The sequence below is a fragment of the Thalassophryne amazonica genome, chromosome 10 (genome assembly GCF_902500255.1).
Source record: "Thalassophryne amazonica chromosome 10, fThaAma1.1, whole genome shotgun sequence".
Lineage (NCBI taxonomy): Eukaryota > Metazoa > Chordata > Actinopteri > Batrachoidiformes > Batrachoididae > Thalassophryne > Thalassophryne amazonica.
Window position 1 is genome coordinate 98,537,681 of NC_047112.1, and position 27,663 is coordinate 98,565,343.

At 43.1% G+C, this 27,663-nt stretch overlaps 1 protein-coding gene across 6 annotated transcripts in view; it reads left to right on the forward strand.

The window, feature by feature from the left end:
- shroom2a (shroom family member 2a) overlaps positions 1 to 25,148 on the forward strand; it is a 126,258-nt gene extending 101,110 nt beyond the window's left edge. For all 6 annotated transcript variants that reach the window (XM_034180587.1, XM_034180586.1, XM_034180585.1 and 3 more), the window contains 8 exons: positions 90 to 212; positions 2,624 to 5,135; positions 5,592 to 5,677; positions 18,344 to 18,847; positions 19,337 to 19,906; positions 20,089 to 20,251; positions 23,318 to 23,590; positions 23,696 to 25,148. In XM_034180587.1, coding sequence (XP_034036478.1) covers positions 90 to 212; positions 2,624 to 5,135; positions 5,592 to 5,677; positions 18,344 to 18,847; positions 19,337 to 19,906; positions 20,089 to 20,251; positions 23,318 to 23,590; positions 23,696 to 23,968 — 4,504 coding nt within the window. In that variant the 3' untranslated portion in view covers positions 23,969 to 25,148. The remainder of the gene's footprint in view (positions 1 to 89; positions 213 to 2,623; positions 5,136 to 5,591; positions 5,678 to 18,343; positions 18,848 to 19,336; positions 19,907 to 20,088; positions 20,252 to 23,317; positions 23,591 to 23,695) is intronic.
- Positions 25,149 to 27,663: the final 2,515 nt, after the last annotated feature.

Below are 27,663 nucleotides of genomic sequence, written 5' to 3' on the forward strand. Positions count from 1 at the left end.
ACTAGCTGTAGATTCATAGATGCAAATGCTTCCTGATTTCCATAAGGGCTGCTCTCTAATCGTTTTATTTTTCCCCTTCTTTTTTGCAGAAGGAATGAACCCATAAGCAGGCCTCACTCCTGGCACGCAGCCAAGTTCAACGAAAGCCATTCTGAGACAACCAAAACTCAGTCTCCACCCGCATCAGTCTGGCACACCAAATATGATGCAAGGTATCACTCTTGACTCTCTCTGTTAGAAATTTTTTCTTCAGTAAACATTGTGTAACCCCTTTCATTCTTGGAGCCAAGTGCAGCACAACTGTGATATTTTCACAGTAAATATCAAGCAGGGGATGTGATCTTGTCTTCATGTATTCTTGCTGTTCAGTCTGTCTCTGGTCCTACTTGAGCCAAGCTAGGCCAAAACATCAGTCATTCTAGCTGGAATCAGTTCTCCTTCTTTTGGTGCAGCTGTTGTTGGATCTGTGGAGTAATTAGAGCACACACAGTGTCAGCAGTGATCATATGTGCACCACAGGAGAGGGAAAGTATGAGCAGCAGAGAGTGCAGTGTCCTTGCATGAAATAAGAATGGAAATTTTTCTAACACCTTTGTCACACCTTGACGATTTAGCGAGTGTATGCCGATTGTAGTACGTCTAATAAGTTATGTAGCACATGTAATAAATTATAAGTTAAGAGCATGTTGGAGTAAATATAAAGTCTTAATCTTACCTGTTATGTCATTTAAGTCGGCTTCATCATCACAGCCTGATGAAAACGTATCCACATAAAGCGACCCGGTTTTTTGGAAAAGGACGTCTGAAAATACTTTAGTTCCTTATCGTGGCTGAAGAAATGTAGCATTTTTAAATAAGTCGCTCTGTGGTTTTTCTGCTCCTGGTGCGTTTCTGAGCCTGAACCAGGCAGGGGGACTGATCAGATGCAGCTGGGAGGACCGATCAGGCCGTGACACCAGCACTTTGCACCACAGCAAGACAGTTAACTTCTTGTAAAAGTTAAGAGTCACAGCACCTCATTCATTCACGTCAGCATTTATCACAGACATCAGTCGAATCTTCAGCATTCTGCAAAAAAGTAAGTCCCTTCAGCTGCTCCCTTGTTTGCACTCTGGGTCACCACAGCAAATCCAAGGTGGAGCTGCATGTTGAATTGGCACGTTTTACGCTGGATGCCTTTCCTGATGTAACTCCACATTACATGGAGAAATGTGGCAGGGGTGGGGTTTGAACCGGGAACCTTCTGCACTGAAACCAAGTGCAGTAATCTTGGCCATGCGATGAAAATAAATCCCATGATCTACGAAGACAAAAATAAAATAACAGTAATGAAGTGGCGAAGCCGTGCAATAGCATATGTGTGCTTGTCAATATTTTGGTCCACTGCCAAACAAAAGGGTTCTGCTAGCAGTAGAAGCGCAAACCAAGCCAGACTTGACTGTTCCGATCCGCACCACACCGTGCAGTACCGACCCAGACCGCTCGGTGGAAACGGGGCTGTCAGCACACGCTGGATAAATCGTCAAGGTGTGAGATGTACACCCGCGTATGCCAGCACTTTTAACACAGCCAGCAGATGCTGGCTGAATTGTCAAGATGTGACAAGGCTCTAAGTGTGGAGGGGCTCTCCCCCCACCACCCCTGTTTTTGCTGCAATGCTGCATCCCCATCCAGGATGTGATTCATGCATAAAATTGCCACAGTTTGATTTTCAGGCAAATAGCTGGGGAGTGTTTGAAGGGTGACATAGTGGCACAAGCAGCTAGTACACTTTCCTTCCCATATTTGAGTTCTGTCTTGAAGGCTCTGCGGGTCCTTGGTAGCTGTAATATATATATATATATATATATATATATATATATATATATATATATATATATATATAGCAAGATTCATCTGTGAATGCACTCCTCTGAGGAAATGTTTGGCAATAGTATTTGGACAGTGACACAATATTTTTAATTTTGTCTCTGTACACCACCACATTGGAGTTGAAAGGAAACTGCTTGCAGATTCATTACACTTTTTTACAGTCACACCAACAGTTTAGGAATGACAACCACTTTTGACATTTTCAGAGGCCATAAGTACACAAAATATATTTATTGTTGTGGATACAAATCATCACCTTTACAGCCATTTTTCTTCAGATGAGACAGAGCAAGGACCAGTGAATATTTCCAACTCACTGAATGACTTTAATTTACATCAAGAAACGCAGACAGTATGGCACTGCATGGTACATCTATCTAGAGCAGACAGTTCTCAAAAATAAGACTGCAAGAATGAGACTAGTGTGGAAAGCCACCAAGACACCTGTGACTACTCTGAAAGAGTTAACGGCTTCTGTGACTGTGATTGGGGAAAAACTGGGCTTCATGCAATTTTTGTCTGTAGCACCACCAATCAGAAAACACATCCGAAATTTCCCATCCACTTTATAATATATATATATATATATATATATAAAACTTTCAGCAAAGTTGAATGAAAATATATAGCGTACATGTAAAAACTTGTCATGATGTATTTATTTATCACAGCATTTAGAGAAATATGTTTATTGCAGAACAGCAATTTCGTGTTTGTATTTTCACACTTAATCCTTTCTTTTAACCTTTAGCTCATCCTCGACTGATCTTTCCACTGGCTGGGAACAGACCAACCTGCGCAGAGTGTCTGACCAGTTCAGCTCTCTCGGCAGTATGGACAGTTTAGAGCATGCCTCACACCCACACCCCGCTGGTCTGCTGTCCCCGGCAAAGTCCAATAACAGTATGGAACACCTCGGAGGAGGGAAACGAGACTCTGCCTACAGTTCCTTTTCCACCAGCTCTGGCACTCCAGATTATACCCTTTCAAAGAGTAATGCTGCCTCAACAGAAAATGTGCTTTATAAAGTTAGTCAGTGGGATACAGGCGGAAAGAACGGCAACGTCAGGAACAGCCAGTGTCTAATTGAGGGCACCAAACAGGATGATAGGCCGGGGCACTTCCACATGCCAAGAGGAAGTGCACGCTGCAGTAGTCCACCCACAGAGGACCAGGCAGGCTCTCGCCATTCCACATCAAGTAGATCCAGCTTTGGTCCTGTTTGGCATGTTCCAGAAAAAAAGAAGACTGCGTCCTCATCTCCTCCACCACCACTTCCACCTGCACGCAGTGATAGTTTTGCTGCAACCAAAGTACATGAAAGGGGGTTGATTGTAGCTCATGCTGAAGGACCTGATTTGCATGTCTCCTGTAAACCCAGTGATAAAGCAAAAGACAACAGAGTTGATGATGCTAAACACATTACTGAAAGCTGCTGCATCCACAATCTATCACCCAAAAATAGCAGTGACAATTTTAACACATCACCAGATAATTTGAATTGCAACCAGTTCAGCTCAAACAAACAATACTCTTTTTCCAGCAGTGATGTTCGACTGGGACAGCCCCCACATGTTACTCAGCCCCACCATCAAAAACAACACAGTCACAAAGGCACTGTTCATTCTCAACCGTGTGCTGCTTCGGGACCAAAGCCACAGAACATAAGCACCTACTATTGTAGCATGCAAGAACTACCTACGAACGGTTCTGCACAATTTGGTCATAAAAGAAATCTAAGTACCTCCCAGTCTACTTCAGCCACTGAGCAAAGCGCTGAGAACAGTGGACATAACCAGTACTACTGCGGCTCAGCAGGTCAGCCCACTCAACCTCAGTCCTTGTCGGGAAAACTCGATGACAGGAAAAATGCCACTGGCTTGGACTTTGTGCAGACTGGAAGTGAACGAAACTCTAGCCATCAGTCCGTCACCAAAGGGAAGTATCAGCCCCAACAGCAACAAAACTCCTCCCACAGTAATGGACACAGCAAGCAGGATGAAAGTCTTCATTTTAAACAGCCACTTACATCGACTCCACCTACCCTACCAGATCATTCCACTACTAAATCCAGTTCTGATGAGCGAGGAAGTCAAAAAGGCCAAAGCAGTCAAAATACAGAAACTCAGTACTTCAGTTATTTACCTATCAAACAATCTGAACAGCGACAATCTCTGCCACCGCAACATAAAGAATTACTCCCAGACATGAGACATCAGAGCCAGATAAACAGTATAACCCCTATGCTTCACTCTTTGTCGGTGGATGCTGCAGGCCAAGAGGAGATCATGAAACACGCCACCTCTGAAGATTTCCTTGAAGGCAAGCAGATAAACCGCACTGAGCGTTTTGCCACCACATTAAGGAATGAAATTCAGATAAGAAGAGCTAAGCTGCAGAAAAGCAAGAGTGCTGCTACACTCCCAGATGTAGAGAGTAAAAACGAAGAAGAACATGGCGTCTGGAAATCCAGTGAGTGCTCCACCCCAGCGTCTGCGGATGGTTCTTTCACTCATACATACAAGGATCACCTGAAGGAAGCCCAGGCTAGAGTACTCAAAGCTACCTCTTTCAAGAGGAAAGACCTGGAACCCGTCTTAGTGGAGCACTCAGCAGCTGAGACCATACCAAACTACCCACCCTTGGTGCTTCGTAAAGATATCACCCTTCTGCCAACTGTCTCAGAGTCTGGACTGAGTAAATCGGGAACTGCCAGTGGTCAAGTAACTCGCGTTGGTGGACGTAAGCGTTTTTCTGCTGAAAAGAAAGTTAAGTCTTTCTCTGAGCCAGACAAAATTCATGAAATGGGAGTGAAAGATGCTTCTCACAATGAAACTACCAGCTCTTTTGTAGAGGAGCAGCAGCTCCTGAAAGAAACCGGAAAACTAGAGTTCCCTGAATGCATGCCCATTCAGAGCTATACTGAAAACTGTGCACAGCCCAAAGGTCAAGGTCTTGCCTCCACTAGTGAAACAGAGAACACACTGAAAGGAATTAGGAGCAGAGCTATTCCCCCTCCTGAGCTCACTGAGAAGACAGAAGATCCTGCACATCAGCATTCAGTGTTAGGACAGCAAAGACTCGGCACCTTTGCTGAGTATGAGGCAAGGTGGAGCATACCGAAGAAACCTCCAGAAACAAAAGCCTCTGGACGGTACCGGTCAGCCGATAATATCCTGGATCCACGCGCAGAGGAGAGAGCCAAGTCCACCTGTTTCCATGAGAGGTCCCGATCCTCACCTTCAGCTGACTTCTATGGGCAGGTGAGGTGTAGATTCTGATTACAGTCTAAAAATTAGACTTTCTGTTGTTTTTGATTACGTGTTCTAATGGGACAATCAAAAAGTGACATGAATCGCTGCAAATTGGTGTTAGTCATTTAGATGTTGCAATGTTAGTAAGCCATGTGGGGAAACTTCAACTTAAGATGTGCACACTCAAAAAAAAAAAAAGAAGCAAGGCACAAAGGAGAAGGGCAAAGTCAAATATTAATCCATGTTTGTTCATATCGACACACCCTCAGCCAAAGGAAGAGAGCGGGTGAGACACATCAACCTGATTATTACTTTTTTGTTTAACTGTTTAAACCCAGGAAGCTGCAACCATTATAATTAAGGACCTTGCCATTTTGGATTGTAAGAGGTCTCTGCTATGTAGGTTTTTATTTTTTGGATGTTTTAGCATAACAAAGTTCAGTGTTTGTTCTACTGTATTTGTAGAAGGTTCCAGTTCCTGGAAGAAAGTCTGAGGGCGAATATTCCCACACAGAGAGAAAACCTGTTGAACAGCACAGTACTGCCACGGGGTGAGTGTAGCAGCTTTGATATGACTTACTAGCACATCACTGTCTCATCACATATGACTGTACTGCATGCTGCAAAATAAGTTTTGTTTTGTTCTGTTTTTTTTTTAATCTTGTGTGGTTAAAACAATGATTTTTGACTTCAGTAATTTCCTTTTTGCTTTTTGAGTGCATGAGGTCAGTATTTCACATCATGGATGATTGTGAATCGGTTAAAATGAACGGTAATCTGTTTAAAGAAACTAAATTGTCAGATTGTATTATCCTTGTTTTTTTGTTTTGTTTTCTTCCCCCCCCCCCCCCCCCCCCCCGTCATTCTATCAGCGTTTCCAGTGTGCTGTCTTTCAGATTGTGGGCGTTATCTCTGTAGCAGGGCAGTGGGTTTGTAGAGGAACAGTGTGGTCTTTATGATCACTTGTGGCATACCAGCGGCATACTCTGGCAGCACTTTGTCGTTGCTGGAAGTTAACCAGTGCAGACCAAGCTTCTGAATATGTCTGATAGTGAGGAAGTGTTTTTTACAACACAGAATGTAACAAGAAGCGGGCTGTACTCATATAGGCTGTACTCATATAGTGGAGAGTAGTTGATACGAATCGGTGTTGAGATACAAACATGCGCAATCCGAGTGCATCAATTCATTCAGTGTGCATAGATTCATTTGACAGGTTGAATCGTGTTGCATCGCTCGCTGCCTTCTTGCATCGATTTTTTTTCGATGTACATTGAATGCACCACGGACGGAAGCCAGAAAGCTTAATGATTCCCTTATCAGTCCTTCAGTTTGTGACACCAGCGCGGCCTTTGTATTTGAAGGTGTTTATCAGGAAATGATCATTTCTCTGTTGATTGCAGACTGTGGCAGGTCTCTTTGTCTACACCAGAGTTTTACGCGATGGTTCTCTGGCATGAGCACCAGCCAGTGTGTAAACTGATATTGTCCATCAGCTAAAGGAAGTAATGATGATAATGATATCCTCTGTTTTGTGGGACTAAGTGCACAGCTCCAAAGAGCCGCGCAGATTTCGGTCTGAATGAATAACTTCAGAGCGAATCACTGTTTTAAATCAAATGTCACCTCTTTCCAAACATTATAATACCAACAATAAACTACAACCGACCAAAACCACCCCTCCCCTCCCCAAAAATAAGACGTCTCCATTCTTTATGAAACATTGATCTTGAAGTGCAGCAGGCTAAAGAGCTCAGCTCAGATTGTATGGAGTTACATTTGTGTCATTAATATCCGAAAGGAAATGCTTTTGACAAAAACTACAGACTTCATTTATTTCTATTTCTATCCAGAGATCAAGGATACATCATGTACATCAAGGATCCAGTGACCATGTACAGATTTTATTGATTTTATTTATGACCAGAAATCAAGGATCCAGTTACCGATTTCATATTTATTTACTTTAAGACTCAGTAAAATGTTGTTGACATAGAAAACCTGTAAAGCCTACTTTTAGTACACAGAAAATTCACAAGAGGTATTGATAAGGGAATCGATAAAGAATCTGATCGATAAGCGGAATCGATAATGGCATCAGTATCGATAAAATCTTAACAATACCCATCATGAATCGTATCGCACCAAATCACATCGTATCGCATTGTGAGGAATTGAATCGCCATCAAATACATATCAAGTCGGGAACAGGGGTGAATCATATCATCATGTATCACTATATGTATCGTATCGCTGGTAGTGTATCGAGGTGCATATCGAATCGTTGTCAAAGATGAGATTCACATGCCTACTGTATAGGTGTCATTGTTTGGAGGAAAAAGGCACAATAGACAGTTCTCACCGTTTGATATGGGCAAGAGTATGCAGCCTGAGAAGGGTTGGTGTTTTTTGTTTTTTTTTTCGCAGCTGGCTGAATGTGTTCTAATAACATCTATCAGTCTTTCTTTCTTTTTTATATCACACACTGATTAAGAAGGTGTGCGTTTGTGCGCTAAAGTGTTTGGTCACAGTTATCAGACAGCCAGCAGAAGGCAGAAAAGTGCTTCCAAAAAACGTTTTTCTGCATTTTTTGTTACAAGCAGGCATCTATGCTAGATCAAGTCCTTATATAGTAAGGTTTCACATCAGGGGCGATGCCAAAAATAAAAATCATTTTTTGGCCATTTTTGGGCCAAACACCCCCATTTTTGAGTCAAAATTCAAAAATGGTCCAATCCTTTTGATATGCATACCAAATTACTCGTCTTGATGAGTAGAGTTCAAACATATATAGTTTGACCTATTTTTGACCTTGCGTTACATCACAATGACCAAAAATGTGGAAAGGTCAACGCACTTTTCGTGAAGGGTCACATTCATAAAATCTGTTATGATAGTCCGATTATGACAATTTTGGTGTCTAATTATATGTTTTCTTGCACAAGAAAACCAATAAGACAACTTACATAGACCATTATGCCAGTCTTAGCTATGAAAATACAATTATGTCAGATAAGATGGGTCTATTGATTAACTTTATCCAACTTCAAAATGGTTATGACATCAAAATTGATCATAATTGGCCTCTTTTACCTCAAGCACATTAATTAAATATAAAAATTGCATAAGTATGTTTTTTGTGAATATAAAGAAAATCAGAATACAAAAGCAAAGAAGACAGAGACAGAGTACACTATGGCTAATTTATTAAAATCATTTTTTATGATTCATTGTTTCCATTACACAACATACGAGGTCTGTTAGAAAAGTATCCGACCTTATTATTTTTTTCAAAAACCATATGGATTTGAATTGCGTGTGATTACATCAGACATGCTTGAACCCTCGTGGGCATGCGAGAGTTTTTTCACGCCTGTCAGTCTTTGAGTGAGGAGTCGCCCACCCTCTCGTCGTTTTTTCATTGTTTAGGAATGGCTCAGAGACTGCTGCTTTGTTTGATCAAAATTTTTTCAAAACTGTAAGGCACAACTGAGTGGACACCATTCGATAAATTCAGCTGGTTTTCTGTAAAAATTTTAACGGCTGATGAGAGATTTTGGTCTGGTAGTGTCGCTTTAAGGACGGCCCACGGCGCCTGATGACGATCTGCGCTTCGAGGCGGCAGCGTCTCGCCGTTTCAAGTTGAAAACTTCCCCATTTCAGGCTCTGTTGACCCAGTAAGTCGTCAGAGAACTTTCAGAAGAAGTCGGCATGAGGAGTTTATTCGGACATTCCATTGTTAACGGACATTTTGTAATGAAAGAACGTGCGGGCAGAGTCGCACGTCGGGCCGGACCCGACCACGAGGGGTCGCGACAAGAAAAACACCTCCGTTGTAAACCTTAACGGGCAAGTTGGAACATGCCCAAGCTGTTAAACAATTTCTCAGTTACTCACTTGTTGAAAGCCATCAAAAGCCGCCTGAATTTTACAAATGGTTTTCAACACGGAGGTGTTTTTCCTGTCGCGGCGCACACAGATTCGCCGAGTCGTCACAGAAACGACTTGGCGAATTTGCGCGCACGTCTTTCATTAAAAAATGTCCTTAAACAGTGGAATGTCCGCATAAAGTCCTCATGCCGGCCTGTTCTGAATCTTCTCTGTTCTCTCACGACGTCCTGGGTGAATTAAGCCTTAAATTAGGATGTTTTCAGGTCGAAACAGGCCGACGACGGCGCCTGGAAGCGCTGCGCGACGTCCCGCTCCGTGGGAAGTCCTTACAGCGACAGAAACACCCCATAATCTCTCATCAGCCGTTAAACTGTTCACCGAAAGCCAGCTAAATTTCTCGAATAGTGTCCACTCGGATATTCCTCACAGGTCCAGAAAAAATTTTGATAAAGCAACGCGCCGTCTCGAGCAGCGTGTGAAACAAAGGAATTCAGCCGAGAGGGCTGGACCACATCTCACTCGAGGCCTGCTCACAGGGAAATGACGTCACTGACACGCGTGAAAAAACTCACGCATACGCACGAGGGTTCAAGCATGATTGGTGTAATCGCACGTCATTCAAATCCATATAGTTAAAAAAAAATAATAAGTGTCGGTTTCTTATCTAATAGACCTCGTACACTTGATACCTCAAGTATCAGAACCATTCAAAATAAGTTCAATACACCCACTGACATTATTTTTTTTGTTATTAGTACCAAATTGACAAATTGTAGTTACCTTAAAGGGGCATTCCATAAAAAATTGAACTGATTACCACCAATGTTATGGGAAAACATATATTAATATGATTTTGGTAAAACTATGATTTGATGTGATTTGACATCATTTGAAGTGTAAAGATTTTATGAATTTGACCCTTCACGAAAAGTGCGTTGACCTTTCCACATTTTCGGTCATTGTGACGTAACACAAGGTCAAAAATAGGTCAAACTATATATTTTTGAACTCTACTCGTCAAGACGAGTAATTTGATATGCATATCAAAAGGATTGGACCATTTTTGAATTTTGACCCAAAAATGGGGGTTTTTGGCCCAAAAATGGCCAAAAAATGATTTTTATTTTTGGCATCGCCCCTGATGTGAAACCTGACTATATAAGGACTTGATCTAGCATAGATGCCTGCTTGTAACAAAAATGCCGAAAAATAAATTTTTGAAGCACTTTTCTGCCTTCTGCTGGCTGTCTGTATATTAAACCTGCCTCCTTCGTGACTATTTGTTCAGTGGGCAGGGCAAAAGTGTTTGTGATCCATTGCTGGTTCCGTAACCAAAACATTGAAATGCAAAAGCTGTGTCAGTCTTCATTCCTTCACTCAAAACACTCTCATTGTTTTTGATATTTTAAAAAGGCTTTCATGCAGCCAGAGTGGAAAAAAATTACTATATTCACTTGAACTTGTTTCTCAAAATATTTTTGTACTTTTATCCTGTTAAGGGTCACGTGCTTTGCCGGGGTCACATGGGACACACCTGGTACCTGTTCATAGTCCATCACTGGGCTAATACATTCAAACAGAAAACCATTTACACCTGAAGTCTGTTAAAAACACCAGTTATCTTCATCTACATGTCGTACCAGACTACCCAATGGAAAGCGGGGGGGGTGTTTGCCTACGCTATTCAGAAAGGCCCATGGACTCAAACCCACAACCTTTTTCCGGTCCATGTGTGTTAGTGGATTTGTGGCTTACCTGGTTTCAATTCCCAGCTAAAGCAGTCAAACTTTATTTTTTCCTGTGTATTGTTGTTCATCTTTATAGGGCCGGTGCTAGCCATTTGGGTGCCCTAAGCACAAATGCTTTGTGGTGCCCCCCCCAAAACAATAAATCAGAATTTGTCACTGCGGTTCTCTTTATTTCTAAAATAACTTCTCAATACTAAATATTAAATTAGTATTGAGTCATTATTTTAATAATATGTTATTAATGTTTTGAAAACAGCTGTAAATAAATCATTTTGGATTAACAATTGCACCAAACATGACAAAAAAATAAATATAAACTTTAAATAAATAAATACCACCACCATTATTTAAAAAAAACAAAACTGAATTGTGCAGCCACAGGAGACTGAACTTTGTAAACACAGAACAAACTATTTAAGTATTTAGCCTTGTAAACGTACATGTAAGTGATAATATGCAATTATCACTTGTAGTCTGATAATTTGCACTTTTTAATCTCAACCTCGCACATCTGTCCAGAAAGTGGTGGAGAGTCCAGCAGGCGTGGTGTTGGCGGGAAAAGAAAGGGGAAAAGTCAGTGCTTTTAAGGGAGGGGAACAGGTGAAAGTGCACCCACACTTAAGAGATGAGCAACCCCAGGCTACCTCGTTGACCCCCAGCGGGATACCTGGCCGCGTGGACAGTTGCGTAATGCAGTGCGTAAAGTCTCCAAAATTAATTCTTATGAGGAAAAGATCAGGGTTGCAGGTCTGTCCTCACACAGACAGGAGCAAGAGTCAGATTTAGTTTAGGTTTAGTTTAGTTAGATTTAGTCCCCTCAGGGCAGGGTCAGGGCAGCGCTGTTGGAGGTGAGCTCGCTGCACTGGCTGATGGAGGAAACTGTGAGCTGGAGACGGGGACGCAGGTGCAGTACAACGCAAGGCAGCGTGGGGTAAGAAAGGTGAGGATGGAAAGAAGGGAGGATGATGAGAAGAGCCGTGACTGGCTGGTGAACTCAGCCACCCGCGACAGTCGCACTTTGCACCTGATTTTCTGGACTTTCCTGTGATTCTCAGCCGCTGGTTACCACCTGCCTAGTGAAGTTCTTCATGCACACACCCGAGTCCCAACATAACATCAGCCAAAACACAGCGAGATGACATCACCTCCAAAATGTTTGAAGGGGGGAAAAATGCAATCCGATCTTCTTATTTATCTTTTTTAAATGTCTAAAGTTTAAGCAGTTTCCCTTAACACAGGGAAAAACACAAAAGTCTCTTCGGTTTGTGCAAAAAAAAGAAAAAGAGAGAGAGGGAAATACGTCTGAGGTAGAAGAGGTGCAGAGATCACCACTTTGTGAAGAATAAAAATTAAACAGGCGCACTGGAAAGCGTGTTTACCCCAAATCACACTGACATATCGAGTCCAGATTAAAAAACAAAAACAAACTCTGCTTGCTTCTCTGTTTCATTCATGGGAGAAAACGGAGATAGGTGTGCGTTTTTATCCACTTCTCTGATTATGCCGATCCAAGAGCTTGATTTTTTTTTTTTTTTTTTTTTTTTCTGGTGCCCTATGCACAGTGCACGATGAGCGTATGCAGAACGACAGTACTGCACCGTCATAATCTGGAGTGGAGAGATGGTTTGCTGCAGTCTGCCTAATCTTATTTCAAAGGATGTCTAAAACAGCTATATTTTACATTTTAGAACACAAGAAAACATAAGTCTTTGTTTGGTTTATGCAGTCTGAGGTGACATCTTGTCCAATGATGATTCATTATTTATCAAAAGCTTGACCACAATAAGGGGCTGCAAATAAGCTTTATTTAGAGTTTTTATACAGAACCCCTGTTTGTCCTCAGAATTGAACAAGTAAATATATTAGAGGCCAGTTAATTTGCTGCAGAGCAGATGAACTGGTGATGAACTTGATGAAACACTTCCTCCCGCAACATGATTGTTTGCGGGAGGAAGTGTTTCATCAAGTTTAGCTGAAATGACTGTGGTTTTGAAGCAGTTATGTGGGAGGTTTGTTTAGTATTAACTAAACTCCCCTCAGGTGAAACTGAGTGAAGGGTGTTGAATGTCACATCTTGAGTAACCTCATCGTATGACACTCACATTTGCATGACAGCAGCCATGTGGAGGATGTTCTTGTCATTGAAATGTCTGGCAGATGAGCTAGTGGAGGTGTGCTCCACCCATATATATGGTGTTCATGATACAGATCTAAAGAGAAACAAACACAGAGCCAGCACGCACTTTATTACTTCACTTTAATGGAGCTGAAATGGCTAAGACATCACTGAAGGTGAGTCGGTACATTAGCTTCCTTATGGCTGTTGAAATATATTTGATGCAGATTTGTGGATTGTCAGGAAACTGTGTTTGTCATTAAATTATACTTTCAGGGTTTCTCCCTAAGCTATGGAAGTGTGGCGCAGCACCAGGTTGTTACAGTCTCAGCGGCATCATGACTGTTTTCAAATTTAGGGTGTTCACTCTGTTTTCTTGGGTAGTTTTGCTCATCATTTTGCTAGGTCATGGGTTCGGTACCCAACTGTAGCCTTTCTGTATGGAGTTTGCATGTTCTACCTGTGTTTGTGTGGGTTTTTTTGTTGTTTTTTTTGTTTTTTTTGTTTTTTTTTGGCATCTCTGGTAGTATCCACAGTCCATGAAAGTGAGAACTGCCGGAACATCCCAGGGCATTGTGGTCCACAACCACAGTGGGGAGGGGAGGGGGGGACACTAATCAGTGCTGAGATGGAAGAAAAGCTCACGGCTTCATCAAGAAAACCATTGAAAATTTTTATTAAATTTAATTTAAAATTTAAAATTAATTTAAAATTTTATTAAATTTGTTACTGTGTTAAAAAATGACATTAAAATATAAAAAACGGATGCATCATACAAATACAATTTATTTATTTGATTTTGTTCTGGTACTGTGGGAGACGGCTGACTCTCCAGTAGCTCTTCAGTTTTACCTTCTTTTTTAGCTCTATTTTCCCATCCTTCCTACCCTTCTGCTCTTCTCAAGAAGACATTGTATGCTTTATACATATCCCATTGATATTTTTTTCACCTTTTAACGCTACCAGGAGCCAATTTTCTCACTTATTCAAGAGAGGAGCTGCTGGCTTTGAAAACAAAGGGAGGGGCTGGGATACAACACCTCATCCTGGCAGAGTTGAAGAGGAGACTCGGGCTGCAAGGCCGGGCCTAAACTAAAGGCTAGGCTAGTAGACAACAGGAGGCACTACAAGCCATCGATTCGATCCATGATCATGGGAAATGTGAACTCGCTGCCGAACAAGATCGACGAGCTGTCCACACTGAAAAACCCAGTGGAGAGAGCAGCTTGTTTATCTTTACATAGACGTGGCTAACCCACCTCATACCGGATGCTAACGTGGACTTGCTGAGATTCACTGCTGTGAGAGCTGACAGAGACACTAAAGCGTGAGTAAAAAGCAAAGGTGGGGGACTCATCATGTACATTAACAACCATGGGTGTAATACAGGACATATCGCCGTAAAGACGGTCTTGTGTTGCCAGGACTTCAAGCTGCTAGCTGTTAGCATGCGGCCATACTATCTACGTAGGGAACGTAGTTACACGATCACTATCTGTGTTTGCATCCCCCGAGAGTGGACATAGCCACTGCATGAGAGAAGATTCACTCCATCACAGCAAGGTTGGAAACAGAACACCCTGAGGCACTGATGATCGTTTGTTGGGATTTTAACCATGCAACATTGGACTCTATTTTGGCTGCTTTTCACCAGAAACAACAGGATAATTGACTTACTGTATATTAATGTGAGGGATGCATACAGACTCAGAACCATCACCCCTCTAGGGAAGTCTGACCTCAACCTGGTCCACCTGCAGCCACAATTACCCCCCCCCCCCCCCCCCCATCCAAAGGTAGCTGGTAACCACTTGTTCCATCAGAAGGTGATCCCCTGAAATGGAAAGTGTCCTGAGAGACTGCTACAACACCACGGTCTGGGATGACCTGATCAACCTGCACAGTGAGGACATAGAGTGGCTGTCTGACAGATTATCTTAACTTCTGTGCAGATATGGTCTCCTCAACCAAGACTGTCCACTGTTATCCTTATAACAAACCACAGGTAAAGTGGGAAGTCAAAGCTGTCCTCAACAGGAAGAAGGCCACCTTCAGAAGCAGAGACATGGAGACAATTAAGGCAGCACAGCGGGAGGTGAAACACTGCCTGAGGGAAGGAAAGGACAATGACAGGAGAAAGGAGAGCAGAAGCTGAAAGAAAATAAAGGTGCACTGACATGTGCATGACTTTGATTCACGCACTTGCACGCACATCATCGTGATGATCCCACCTGCTGTGTTCCCAGTTGGATGCCGTGCTTTGTTCCATCGACTAGCATGCGCTCTACGCTGGGTGCTGTGTATATAAAAAAAATATTTTGTAGCAGATAAGTCATTTTCTCTGCAAGTTGTCTGTTGAAAACGGCTCTAATCGTTTCCTGAATCACACAGGACTGCTCCAGCAGCGTTGCTCCGGCAGCGTTGCTCCGGCAGCGTCGCTCCAGCAGTGCCATTCGCGCACTGAATGAGCTGGAGAAAGCATTTGGAGCTGTCGAAAAAGGTAATTATTTGTCATGTTTACATTGTCATGGCTTGGTAACAGTTGCATTTTCTTTCCTTCTTGTCTACAACTGTTAAAGTATGTTTATGAGAGATTTAACATCTTGTTATAATCCTGCAGACGAGCTGCGCTCTGGTGCAATCCGCTGACGCAACCACTCGCTCTGTTCAATTCTTCTTTACTTCACTTGGCAAGCTGCACTTCGTGTTGGCAAGCAGATTGCGCCACATAGCGCAATATTTATGCGTGAAGGATTTTTTGAACAATTCAAAATTCTCTGCACAATTGCACACGCCGGCCCCCCTCTCACATTCAGTCTGCACCCATTAAAGATGAGTTTACTCTCCTGCATGACACAGGTCGTTCAAGTGCGTGAATTAAAGTCATGCACGTGTCAATGCACCTTAACATGAAGGAGGTCTGGGAAGGTGTGAAAACCATCACACGCCATAACACAAAGACCAGAGTTGTAGGGGGGGACAATGGAGAGGGCGAACAAACTTAATGGGGAGGTGGTGGCGTAACAGCTTGCACGTTGGACTGGGACGCCAGCGACTCGGGTTTGCTTCCTGATTGCAGCCACGCTTCCAACTGGCACTCTTAACAGTGCTGGGGAGGAGTGAGAGACACGTGCCGTGGGCCCTTCTGGAAATACGTTTTATGCTTTCGTTGGTTACCCATGTTAAATATGATCCTCTACTCTGAATTCTTCAGTCGGTTTAACCTGTCCATGCCCCCCAACCACTCCCTCACTGCTGCCATCTCTTCTCCTTCCCTCAGCACACATCCCCCTAGACATCACAGCAGCAGCCCCCTCCTCCTCCTCCCTCACCTCACCCACAGCCTCCTCCATACATCACTGTGGACCAAATCAGAGGACAGCTGAGGAAACTTCATCCCAGGAAAGCAGCAGGCCTGGACAAGGTGTGTCCCAGACGACTGAAGACCTGCACAACTGAACTGGGAGTTTCGCTACAACGTATCTTCAACCTTCGCCTGCAGCTAGGGAGAGTGCCCATCCTCTGGAAGACATCATGCATCGTTCCAGTTCCTAAGAAGAACTGGTGTCGCAGACCAAATGGTTTCCCCTAAAAATTGATCCGTCCTGCCTTCACTGCGCCTTCACTGCACATGCGTCTGAGACTGACTCTGAGTCTGACTCTTTTCACTCAAAGCGATCAAAGGAAATAATGTGATTATTAACCATCAGATGTAGAAGTCATCAAAAGTCATGATATCAGCGCTGTCATATTTCTGATAACACCCCTAGGGGTTATAGTCAGAGGGACCACTCCACCATGCCGCTTTCCAGAACAAACTAATTTATACAGCTGTTGAAGTGACATAGTGCCCAGTCGCCACAACATTGACAATATGACAAAAGATAATTTGGTGGGAAGTCATAACAGCCGTAATCGAGTGTGGATGTGGACGATTGCATTCATATTTGTCATTATTTCTGTGGGTTTGATCTGGGTTTCATTGGTGAGCCTCATTTTGTGAATCATCTTGGGTTTCATAGGCTTGTTTTTGAAGCCATTTTGCCTTGAACTGATAACCCACAGGGCCCTTGGCACTCTAGTTAATTTTATGTGTTCAGCTGTTTCAAGATTTTGTATAGTACCTGTTTTGTTTGTATTGATGCATTAAAACAAACAAACAATGGGCTTACATGGACCGTAAATGCCGTACTTGCCTGTTTTTGGTTCACTTTTTAATTAAAATAATATTATTAATTAAATTAGAATAAAGAGTTAAATTTCTTACTTTCCTGGCAGAAACAGCGGGGCTTCAGGATCACAACACACTGACGTGGTAATACACTCGCGACTTGATCATCGTTAAACACAGCACAGTGTCTTATGCAGTATAAATAAATCCACAGATAAATTCATGTGATGTCATTGTCCCAAGATCCTAATGGCATTTCCATCATTTCTGGAGTCGTGGAAGTCGCCACATGTATTTTGAACATGTGCGACTGATTTTCAGCCCACCACACTTCGCCAACAAGTATTTTGTCTGTGGAAGTTGAACAAATGAGGCACGTACACGTGCAAGATTTTGTCATGAACCTGTGGCAGAGTGGTTGTAAACCCCCAGTGTGACTGGGCCTTTGGACTCGGTAACCCCAATAAGCCTATTTATTTATGGTGTCAAAAAGGTCAAAATCACTGAACTGTACTTTGTAAAAGCCTTCTGTGGCAAAGCGTCACTTGTCAATGCTAAGCTTCTAAATGTTTTCTCGGGGCTTTCTGGGTTAGCGCAGACTATGAACTCGTTAAACATAGATGTCTGTAACTTCAGTGCACTTGGTCCACCAGTGTTCACACTTCAGTCTCTTTGCAGAAAAAGGTCACATCTTAAGCCTTCAGATACTTTTGTTTCCTGATGAGGCTAAGAACCTTCTGAGGTATTTTTGTAGTACCATCAATTTATTGTTGGATGTTGGAACTGACCTGCAACTCTGGGTTCAGAATCCAAGTCTGAATTTCTCTTTGAGGAGTAAAATTGGTGTGTGTGTGTGTGTGTGTGTGTGTGTGTGTGTGTGTGTGTGTGTGTGTGTGTGTGTGTGTGTGTGTGTGTGTGTTTAATAAGCCTGTGATCCCAAAGCATTGAGTGTTTGTCTCGTTTTTGTGTGTAACGTCACCCTTTAAAGAGTTAAAACTAGAAGGGTGCTTCAGGCAGGAAAAAGTGATCTAGTCTAACTCCTTTGGACTGCAGCATTATTTATTCTTCCATGCAGGCTTGTGGGAACTGAAATAGACTTCTTCAGGCTGCCATCTGAACAGTTAGCAAAAAGCAGTGAGTGAGGGAGACTTGTCATGTTGAGACGGCAGTAATCATAGTGGCTGTTGCGGCCTCTGCCGCAGCGTGTTATTTGATTGAGCTGCAGATGATAGGCCGTGTTGCCTTGCTGCTGCTCACTGTGTAATTAAAGTCTTTCTTTTCTGCTTCTCAGGTTCTCTAACCGAGGACCCAGTGACTGCAAGCTGAAAGAAAAGCCTGCAGAGTTTGATCGTTACACTGCAAAAACTCCACCGCCCGCCACAGGACCCAACCTCGACTGCAGAGACACAGCTGCCGCAAACATGGACTCTGTCCCCCCTCAGCCTGAGGACCACGCCGAGCCACTGCCTGGACGGAGGAAGAAGCCCTCTGCACAGGAGAAATCTCCCCCAGTCAGATCCTCAGGGATAAGCAACTCCCACACATGCTTCACCAGTTCCCAGAGTGAAGTAGTCACCAGCAGTCATCCTGACTCCACCCACATCCCCACCCATTCTCCAACGGGAGATTCTGAACAGGGCAAAGAGCTTGTGGACAAAGGACAAGAGGCCGTGGCTTCCTACAGAGCATCAGTCCGGGCCACTATGGCAGGCCAGAGGTCACCATCTCCACAGTTTTCTCCTCAGAGGCTCAGCGACAAACCTCCCATCGCTTTTCCGGATGAAAACTCCAGCAGGTAATCTGTAAACGTTTCTCAGCCACATCAATTCTAGTTTTTATTGCACCTGTCAGTTGTGTTTTGTGTTGCTGTTTAGTCTTTTATCTGTCACATACAGAGGATCTGACTGAGAAACACAGAGATCCTTCTATACGCTGGCATTGCAAGAATACATCATTCATTATATCATTTAAAGGGTTCTGTCCCATCAAATTCTGGATTTAGAGTGAATTCATTTCATCCGCAGTGAGCGTGTTATTGTGCAGTATGAATATTACAGCTGTTAGAAACCAAAGGACTCGGAGGAGTCCTCGAGTCTCAGATGTTCCATCAGAATGTGCTCGGAAAATATTCCAGTTACCATAAAGTCAACATTTTGGCTGGAATATTTGCAATGATGCCCCCCCCCCACCACCACCACACACACACACACACACACCCTCCTTACATAGAAAATAATTTCTTACCTTTTCTATGGTTGTTCTTTCCCTTTGTGCAATATTTCAGGATTCAAAACAAGATAGACCAGAATGCTGCGGTGAAGAAAGTGCCGATCAGGATTGTTCACTCCGGAGGAGTCCCGGAGAAGGAGAATTGTCCATTTTTGCAGTACAGCGGCTCTCCTGTTATTGACACTGAGAGGTCTGGTGTGACCAGGATCAGCAGTCTGGGAGCCACAGGACAGGAATCGGTCTTCTGTGCGTTCACACGGCAGAAGGAACCAGATGCTACGCCGGCTCCTCAGATTGAACACAACCCAGAGACAGAGGTATACACGAGCCCCGTCACAGACCATGTCGGCCCCAAAAGCTCTCAGCAGCTCACAGACGAGTTCAGCGGGTACAGGGGTGCCCCAAAAACAAGTCTGTGTGATGAGGACCAGAAGCGAGACGAGCTGGCCAGAGACATCATGGGAAAAGACAAGTCGCTCGCTGATATTCTGGACCAAAGCAAGATGAAGACCACCATGGACCTGATGGAGGGCATCTTTCCCCAGGGGGGACAGCTCTTAGAAGGAGCCCAGCAACGCAAAAAGGTGTCCCCAAAACCACCAGGGTCATGGTGTGCAGAGGAAAGGTCAGCCTCACAGAAGCTTCCAGGCCTGTGACGGGCCATGTTTATATCAGTGAAACTTACTGATTTAACCTGCTTGTTTTAGGTGTTTTAAGGTGTAAAACTAAATCAAATATACAATTAATGCAGGAGGGAATTTGAAGGTTAAGAAAGTGAAAAAACAGTCTTTCTTATTTTTATCCCAGAGAAAAGGAGGACAGTATGGCGGCTGCTGTCACCATGGTGACCAGCTCTGCATATTACAGCACATCGGCTCCGAAGGCTGAGCTCCTGAACAAGATGAAGGATATGCAGGAGCAGGAGGAAGACTCTGAGGATGAATTGGACCCTGATCTGGCCAACAAGAAGGTAGTGTACCTGTACCAATTTAGGGTAGCTAATGAGTAAAGTCCTGGGGCGTCATGTACAAAGAGTGCGCACGCACAGAAACATGGCGTATGTCTGTCTCCATGCTAACGTTCAGATGTATCAAAAGTGAAATGACTGGAAATATGTGATGCATCACACAAAAATCATGGCTGGTGTACGCATGTTTCTACAGCTATTCTTCATCTGCTGACATGTAGAGGTGACACAATGAACTGTTAATAGTGTGAAAACATAATGTCATCAGAGTGATGTGCACACCAGAGACACACGTATGAACAGTTGACACACCCACATTTGCAATTGTATGGGTGTATATGAAAGCACGGCTGCGGTTAGCGTTGTTAGAAGACTTTGCAAATGGTGCAATCCGCCTTGAGCGTGTACTCAGGGAACGCAAGCATTACAAATCACGACAGTTGGCTCATAAGCCGATTTCGTTTACCAAGGCTATTGTCCGTGGAGTTGCGCACAGAACTGCGGCCGGCCCAGAGCGCAATACAGAGAGGAGCCAGGGGTTGTTTGTGCCCACACAGGTGCTGACCACGCTGGGTTTCCTGGTAACGGGCATTCCAGTGGCAGGTGGCCGATCGGTCAGGAGTGTATCAGTCAACCTTGACCCGAGTCATACCAGCTGTGTGGAATGCGATCATCCAAATGTCATCCAGGTACATCACGTTCCAACATTACAGAGCCGGTTTAGGTGCTATCATATGATAAATTTATTTTTGTTAATATGAAAGATTTTCATTCCATCAATGTTCAAACCACAGGCTAGGTGGCCTGGTTCAATCCAGACTCGTACATCCTGACTAAGGGCGTGTTTGGGACAGTCCAGTCTCATGCCTTTGTTTTCATGCTCCCGTCACAAAATGAGTGACATTTTATATGATGTAGGTTTTTTATTTTGCTGTTCTAACCCTAACCCCTATTTCTAACCACAATGTAACTGTCTCCCTTCCCCTAACCTTGGCCAGCCCACCCCCCGTCTCACCCCACATTTCGTGCTACCATCTGGCACTTGCCCGAAGAGTAAATAATTTATTTGCGTAATTGTGCTAAATGAAAACCAGCGTTGGCACATTTGGGCATGTGCGCATTCAAATATGTATTTTGTTATTATTTTTATTTTATTTATTTTTTTTTCTGTTTCTTAACAGGCCACCCGTGTTCAGTATTTGTCAATAAACGCGTGTGTAAAGTTGTGAATGTCACGCACTTTCAACTGTGGCATCCCTCACATTTTTTCCTTCAGTGTGTGTACGTTGCACTGAGCCCACAGCGTTGCAGCCTCACACACACGCTCCCACAATTTTTTTTTTACTGTTTGTTTATTCCGTTTGGCAGGGTCCCCAAATAAACTATCCCCGCGTGTCTCCACGTCATCTGTAGCACACACTCATATTTATATTTAAATAGGGGCGGGGAAAGGGAGGAGCATGGTGCATGTCGAAGTGTGCTCAAGTCCACGTTCAGTAGGATGTACAAACTCAGTGTGCGTGGATCCATGCGTACGCACACTTTGATATATCTGAATATTTTTGTGCTTACGCCAGTTTCTGGGTTTTGGCGTACACCATGTTTCAATAGGAAATCCACACGTCTTTGTACATGAGGCCCCTTTTCTTACTTTTGTAGTTATATAACCATGAAGGATGCGATCAATAACAAACCCAATATGATCTAGTGCGCAGTTTGATGATGTAACGTCTGTCAGTGTGGTGTGATGATGATATGCACTGGGGGTGTCACAGATCACAAAACCTACAGTTCAGATCAGATCACTGTTTTTAGTAACAGATTGGATCATTTTTAGAGCTGCAGACAAAACAAAAAACACTATTTTGCTTGCCATTTAAAAAAAAATAACAATGAGCTATGAAAACAAGCCTTTCCTTTCCTTCTGGTCCTTGAATGCGGGGGCGGGGGGGGGGGGGGGGGGATGTGTCCAATGTTTTAGGTATTATTTTAAAGTGAAACAGTACAGATCAACTGTGATCTGTCAGACCACTGTCAGGTACTGTCAGGTACTGGGCTTGTACCATGTGATGTATACAAAAACAACCATAGTGTAATCGTGGGCAACGTAGCACTCCTGTAGTACAACTTTAGAATAACTGTGGTGTTTCTCAGAAACTCTCCCAGTATGTACAACTTTGTGGTCTCCACAGAACTGCAAGGGATTAATAAAATATGTCAAAGGTTGTGATAGGAAAAAAAAAAAAACTTTTTGAACATCATGAAAATTGAGACAGTTAAAAAAAAGACCATGGCACAATGAGGGGAATAGGGCAGTGCAGTCTCGTTTGAACCCTGCATGATATTGCAGGATTTGACCACTTACAGGGACAGCGGGTCCCCGTGGTGCAGTATATACACAGCACAACTTCACACAGAAAAATGGTGTACTGTTTTGTTTTCGGCTGCAATCACTGAAGCAGTAGCGACTAGTGCAGTTTTTTTCAGTTCCCAGTGGAGAAGGAAAGACGAGGCAAACGGGAGACATCATGTCAGTAAGTGTAAGTTGTGTTCTCTCGCCTGCAAAAGCACCTTGACACATTTGAGCTCCGGGTCATAAACAAACTGCAACACGTCCACTTCCCACAGAATCATCACTTTTTCTTTGTATTTTCACTTTGCCTGTAATTTGCCCAAAAACTCAGAGAAAGTGCCGTGTTTCTGTCCCCGGAAGTAGAGAAATTGCATCATATCGGTCGTATTTTACCCCTTTAGCGCCCACCCTCAGACGGAACTGCGCTGCTCAGTAGCCTGGTTCACAGTGGACACCATCCTGGAACCTCAAAGGTTTTCTGGCGTAAGGACAACATTTCAACCTGTGAGCTCCATGTCCATGAAAGTGAGAAAGGGGCTTTAATGTGAAGTCAAAAGTTGTCACTGTCTCAAAAATGTATCTTCAATCTTGATGGCACAATTATTTGCAAAATTGTGTAACTTCTGAAGAATGTTTGTAATGATCCAAAAATCAAAATGTCAGAGTAGGTTTTTTGAACCTGTTCGTTCAGATGTTGCCTGTTTGTCTTTCTGCAGCAAGAACTGATTGAGAGCCTCAGCAAGAAGCTTCAGGTGTTGCGGGAGGCCAGGGAGAGCCTTCAGGAGGACATCCTGGACAACAACGCTCTGGGAGACGAGGTGGAGGCCCAAGTCCAGCAGGTCTGCAAACCTAACGAGCTGGATAAGTTCAGGATGTTTGTCGGAGACCTGGACAAGGTGGTGAGCCTGTTGCTGTCTCTGTCAGGCCGGTTGGCCCGAGTGGAGAACGCTCTCAACAGTCTGGAGGACGACACCACTCCTGAGGAGAGGGTGTGTTTACAGTAACCAAAATATTCTTGTTTATTTACTTATTTTGTTGTTGGGGGGGGGGGGGGGTTGTTGTCTGATGTCTTGTAACATTCCTTTGTTACACAGCGTACACTGATGGAGAAGAGGAAGCTGTTGATCCGACAACACGAGGATGCAAAGGAGCTGAAGGAGAACCTGGACCGTCGGGAACGCCTGGTTTACGACATCCTTGCCAACTACCTGCAGGAAGACAGCCTTACAGACTATGAGCACTTTGTCAAGATGAAGTCAGCACTCATCATCGAGCAGCGCAAGCTGGAGGACAAAATCAAGCTGGGTGAGGAGCAGCTGAAGTGTTTGATGGACAGTCTGCCAATAGAGCAGAGGCTGTGCTTCTGAAGGTGCAGGCAAATCATCTGGACTGAGGCTCCTGCTACACATTGCGTTTGAGCGCTATGCCCAGCAGGGGGCGACAGAGATGGACCTTTGCAGAGACAACGTGCCTGTCCTGCTTACAGGAGCTGGACTGTCAGAAAACCAATGGCTTCTCTTACTAACTCGTTTTTGAAAGGTGCTGCTCTTCCTGGCGTCAATCAGCCACCGTCATTCTGTTTGTTATTTTTTAGTAATTTATTGTAGTCTTTTGAGTCCGAGCAGGAGGGGGCAGTATGCCGGCTGGTTTGAGTGGCCCTGCTATTCGGTGGGTGTTACACACTGACTAGTATTTATCACAGCTTTCTGTCCATATCATCAAGTTGTTAAATCATGTTTCATGTAGTCCATGACATCTGACCAACTATTTCAATAAAGAGTCTGTTTTTTTTGTTGTTGTTGTTTATGAGTATGATTTTTGGCCTTTTTAAGATTTTTTTTTTTTTTTTTTTCTTCTCCCCTTGCCTGAACAATAACCACATGTGAGTGTACATGTGAGGAAGAAGTGTGTGTTTTTAAAGAGCACTTTTTCTTATTCAATGAACATTTAAGCAGTGCTTCACTTCCAGTGAAGTCCACACGTGAAAACACTGTCCGGTCTCTGACCCGCTTCTGCACGGTGTCTCCTTCACTGCTCCACTGTTTTATACACAGGCACAAAGAATGTTTTGCTAGTTTAGATTCATGATACGGCCACGTGTAGTTTTTTGTTTTGTTTATTTAGATAAGTGTTTATAGCGTTTCACTACTTCACTGTACATTGTAAACTCCGGTGCAGGTATTGAACGCGTATTTACTGCAGCTCAGATTATAGCATGAGCTGTGTAATGCAGTATTTCATTTATTTGTCTGACTTGTTTAATTTCAACACTAAAGATTGTTCCAGTTTATTATTTTATTTTTATTATTTTGCAGCCCAAAACGGAACGATCTGGATTGTGAAACACTGTGAGTGGCCCGAGTTGAAGCCTAAATTTCACACTGTAGTGTTAAAATCAGTTTTCCTAAGAGATAAAACTTGTTGGAGGATGTTTGTTGTGCACGTTTAAAAGTATGTTACACAGTTTCATGCACTGCTACAGTCTGACTCTTAACACTTTATCGGCTATACTACTTGATGTGAAATAAAGAGTCTGCTGAAACCACGCCATGCTGTTGGAGTTCTTGTTCTTTTCCGGTGTCATTTATTAACTTTGCCACACCCTGGTCCGAGCTGATAGCGTGGATACTGAAGCTTTGATGTGAGAATCTCGCTCTCGCTTCCTCTCTCAGCTGAACTAAAGGAAATATCACCGAGTTGCTATGATGGTGGTGGACACAATTGCTGTACAAAGAGACAAGAAACCTCACAATTAAAACACGTTTAAGACGTAAAGGTGAGTAAAAATGGAAGAGGGCCATTTTATATGATCTTCTGCGAGGATTTAAATGGCCAATCATTAACCACAGCAGCTCTTAAACTGACGCTACAATCACACAGGAAAGCTTTCTCATCACTTTCTGCACTTACTGTTACCTTCTATTCCAAAGGTAATGATTTTCTTACTAACCTTAATTTATCAATATTTACTGTGTGGTGGCAGTTTTTGTGGCTGAAGGCTTTGTGTTACACATTTTGAGATGAACCTGATATCATATTTAACAGGAAATAATACTTGTATGCAAATATTTGAGATAAATATTTTGTCAAACAATATTCAAGCTTTATATGCTTGAATTAAATTAAAATTTATAGTTGTGTATAAAACTTTATACATATGTTTCTTGATTTTGTTTTAGCTGAGCAGTCTATCATTTTCTGCAATTCTTTATGTTGAACACACTTATTAAAACGTATTTAATGCTTCATACAAAACCCGTTGTTGTTAATGACAGCTTCAAGACACCACCTGTATGCAGAAACTAGTCCCATGCATTGCTCAGGTGTGATTGTGGCCTGCTCTTCCACACAAACAGTCTTCAAATCTTGAAGGCTCTGTGGACCGCTTCTATGAACTCTGATCTTTAGTTCTTTCAATAGATTTTCTGTTGGATTCAAGTCAGGTGGTTCGCTCGGCCGCTCTAGCGGCGTTCTTTTCATTCTCTGAAACCAATTGAGAGTTTCCTTGTCTGTTTGAAATCACTGTCTTGCTGAAATGTCCACCCTCGTTTCATCTTCATCATTCTGGTAGAATTTTTATCCAGAATGTCTCAGTAAATTTTTTCTTTCATCCTTCCTTCAATTATATGAGGCTTGCCAGTGCTGTATGCTGAGAAACAGCCCTGCACCATGATGTTCCCACCTCCAAACTTCGCTATTGGTATGGTGTTTTTGGCATGATGTGCGTTGCCATTTATGGTGTCTATTATGGCATCCAAAGAGTTCGGTTTTGGTCTCCTCTGACCACACTTTATTCTCCCAGTATTTCACACGCTTATCTAAATGTTGTGCAGCAAACTTTAAATGAGCTTCAACATGTTTTTTCTTTAGCAATGGAGTCTTGTATGGTGAGCCTGCACACAGACCATGACAGTTGCGTACAATTGATTCAAAGAAAACAAGTATATTTTATTTGAATCAGTTGTACCTGCTAATTCCTGGTCTTTCTGTGGTCCTTGGCTTTTGGACAACTAAGTCCCTTCGGCTGCTGCCTTGATTTTTCACTCGGGGTTGCCACAGCATGTTGATTTGGCACAAATTTTACTTCTGATGTCCTTCCTGACGCAACTCCACATTACGTGGAGAAATGTGACAGGGGTGGGGTTTGAACTGGGAAACCAAGTGCACTAACCACTTGGCCACCACCAAGTGGGCTCTTGGACAACTCTTTCAGTCCTCTGTCAGAAATCTTGTGAGGAGCACCTGGTTGTGACCAGTTTATGGCAAATTGGTGTTCTTTCTACTTTCAGATTATGGCCCCATCAATACTCACTGGAACATTCAGAAGTTTAGAAATCCTTGCGTAACCAAGGTCATCAGTATGTTTTGCAGTAATAAGGTTGCAAAGATCTTGAGAGAGCTCTTTGCTTTTACCCATCATGAGATGTTTCTTGTGTGACACCTTTTTTATAAGCCATCAGTTGGGACTGAACCAGCTGATATTAATTTGCACTGACAAGGGGCAGGATTGCTTTCTAATTACTGATAGAGTTCAGCTGGTGTCTTGGCTTACCATGCCTTTTTCCACCTCCCTTTCTTTGGGTGTTCAATACTTTTTCCCTGGGTCATTTCATATTGTTATACAACTTAATTTATGGACATCTATGGTTTGATTTCTTTGTCTGTGTGGATTACTTGGGTTGTTGCCGACATCTGTTGTAAATTTCATGTCAATAACACCTTTAGAAATTAATTTACTAGATTTACTCCAATTCACCTAACCTGCATGTCTCTGGACGTGGGAGGAAGCCGGAGCGCCTGGAGGTAACCCACGCGAACACAGGGAGAACACGCAAACATTCTTGCTGTGACGCAACAGTGCTAACCACTAATCAGCCATGCTGCCCACAACAAACCATTTTATTACAAATATTTGTAATAAAATGTAATAATATTCTGTCCTCAGAAAAGACAGACGGTTAGTTCACAGCCACTGCTTGCAGTCCCATGTGACCAGAACAGTCTGGAGTCAGCTGGCACTATCTGTCAAAGTGACCATATCCCTAATTATGCATAACTTTAT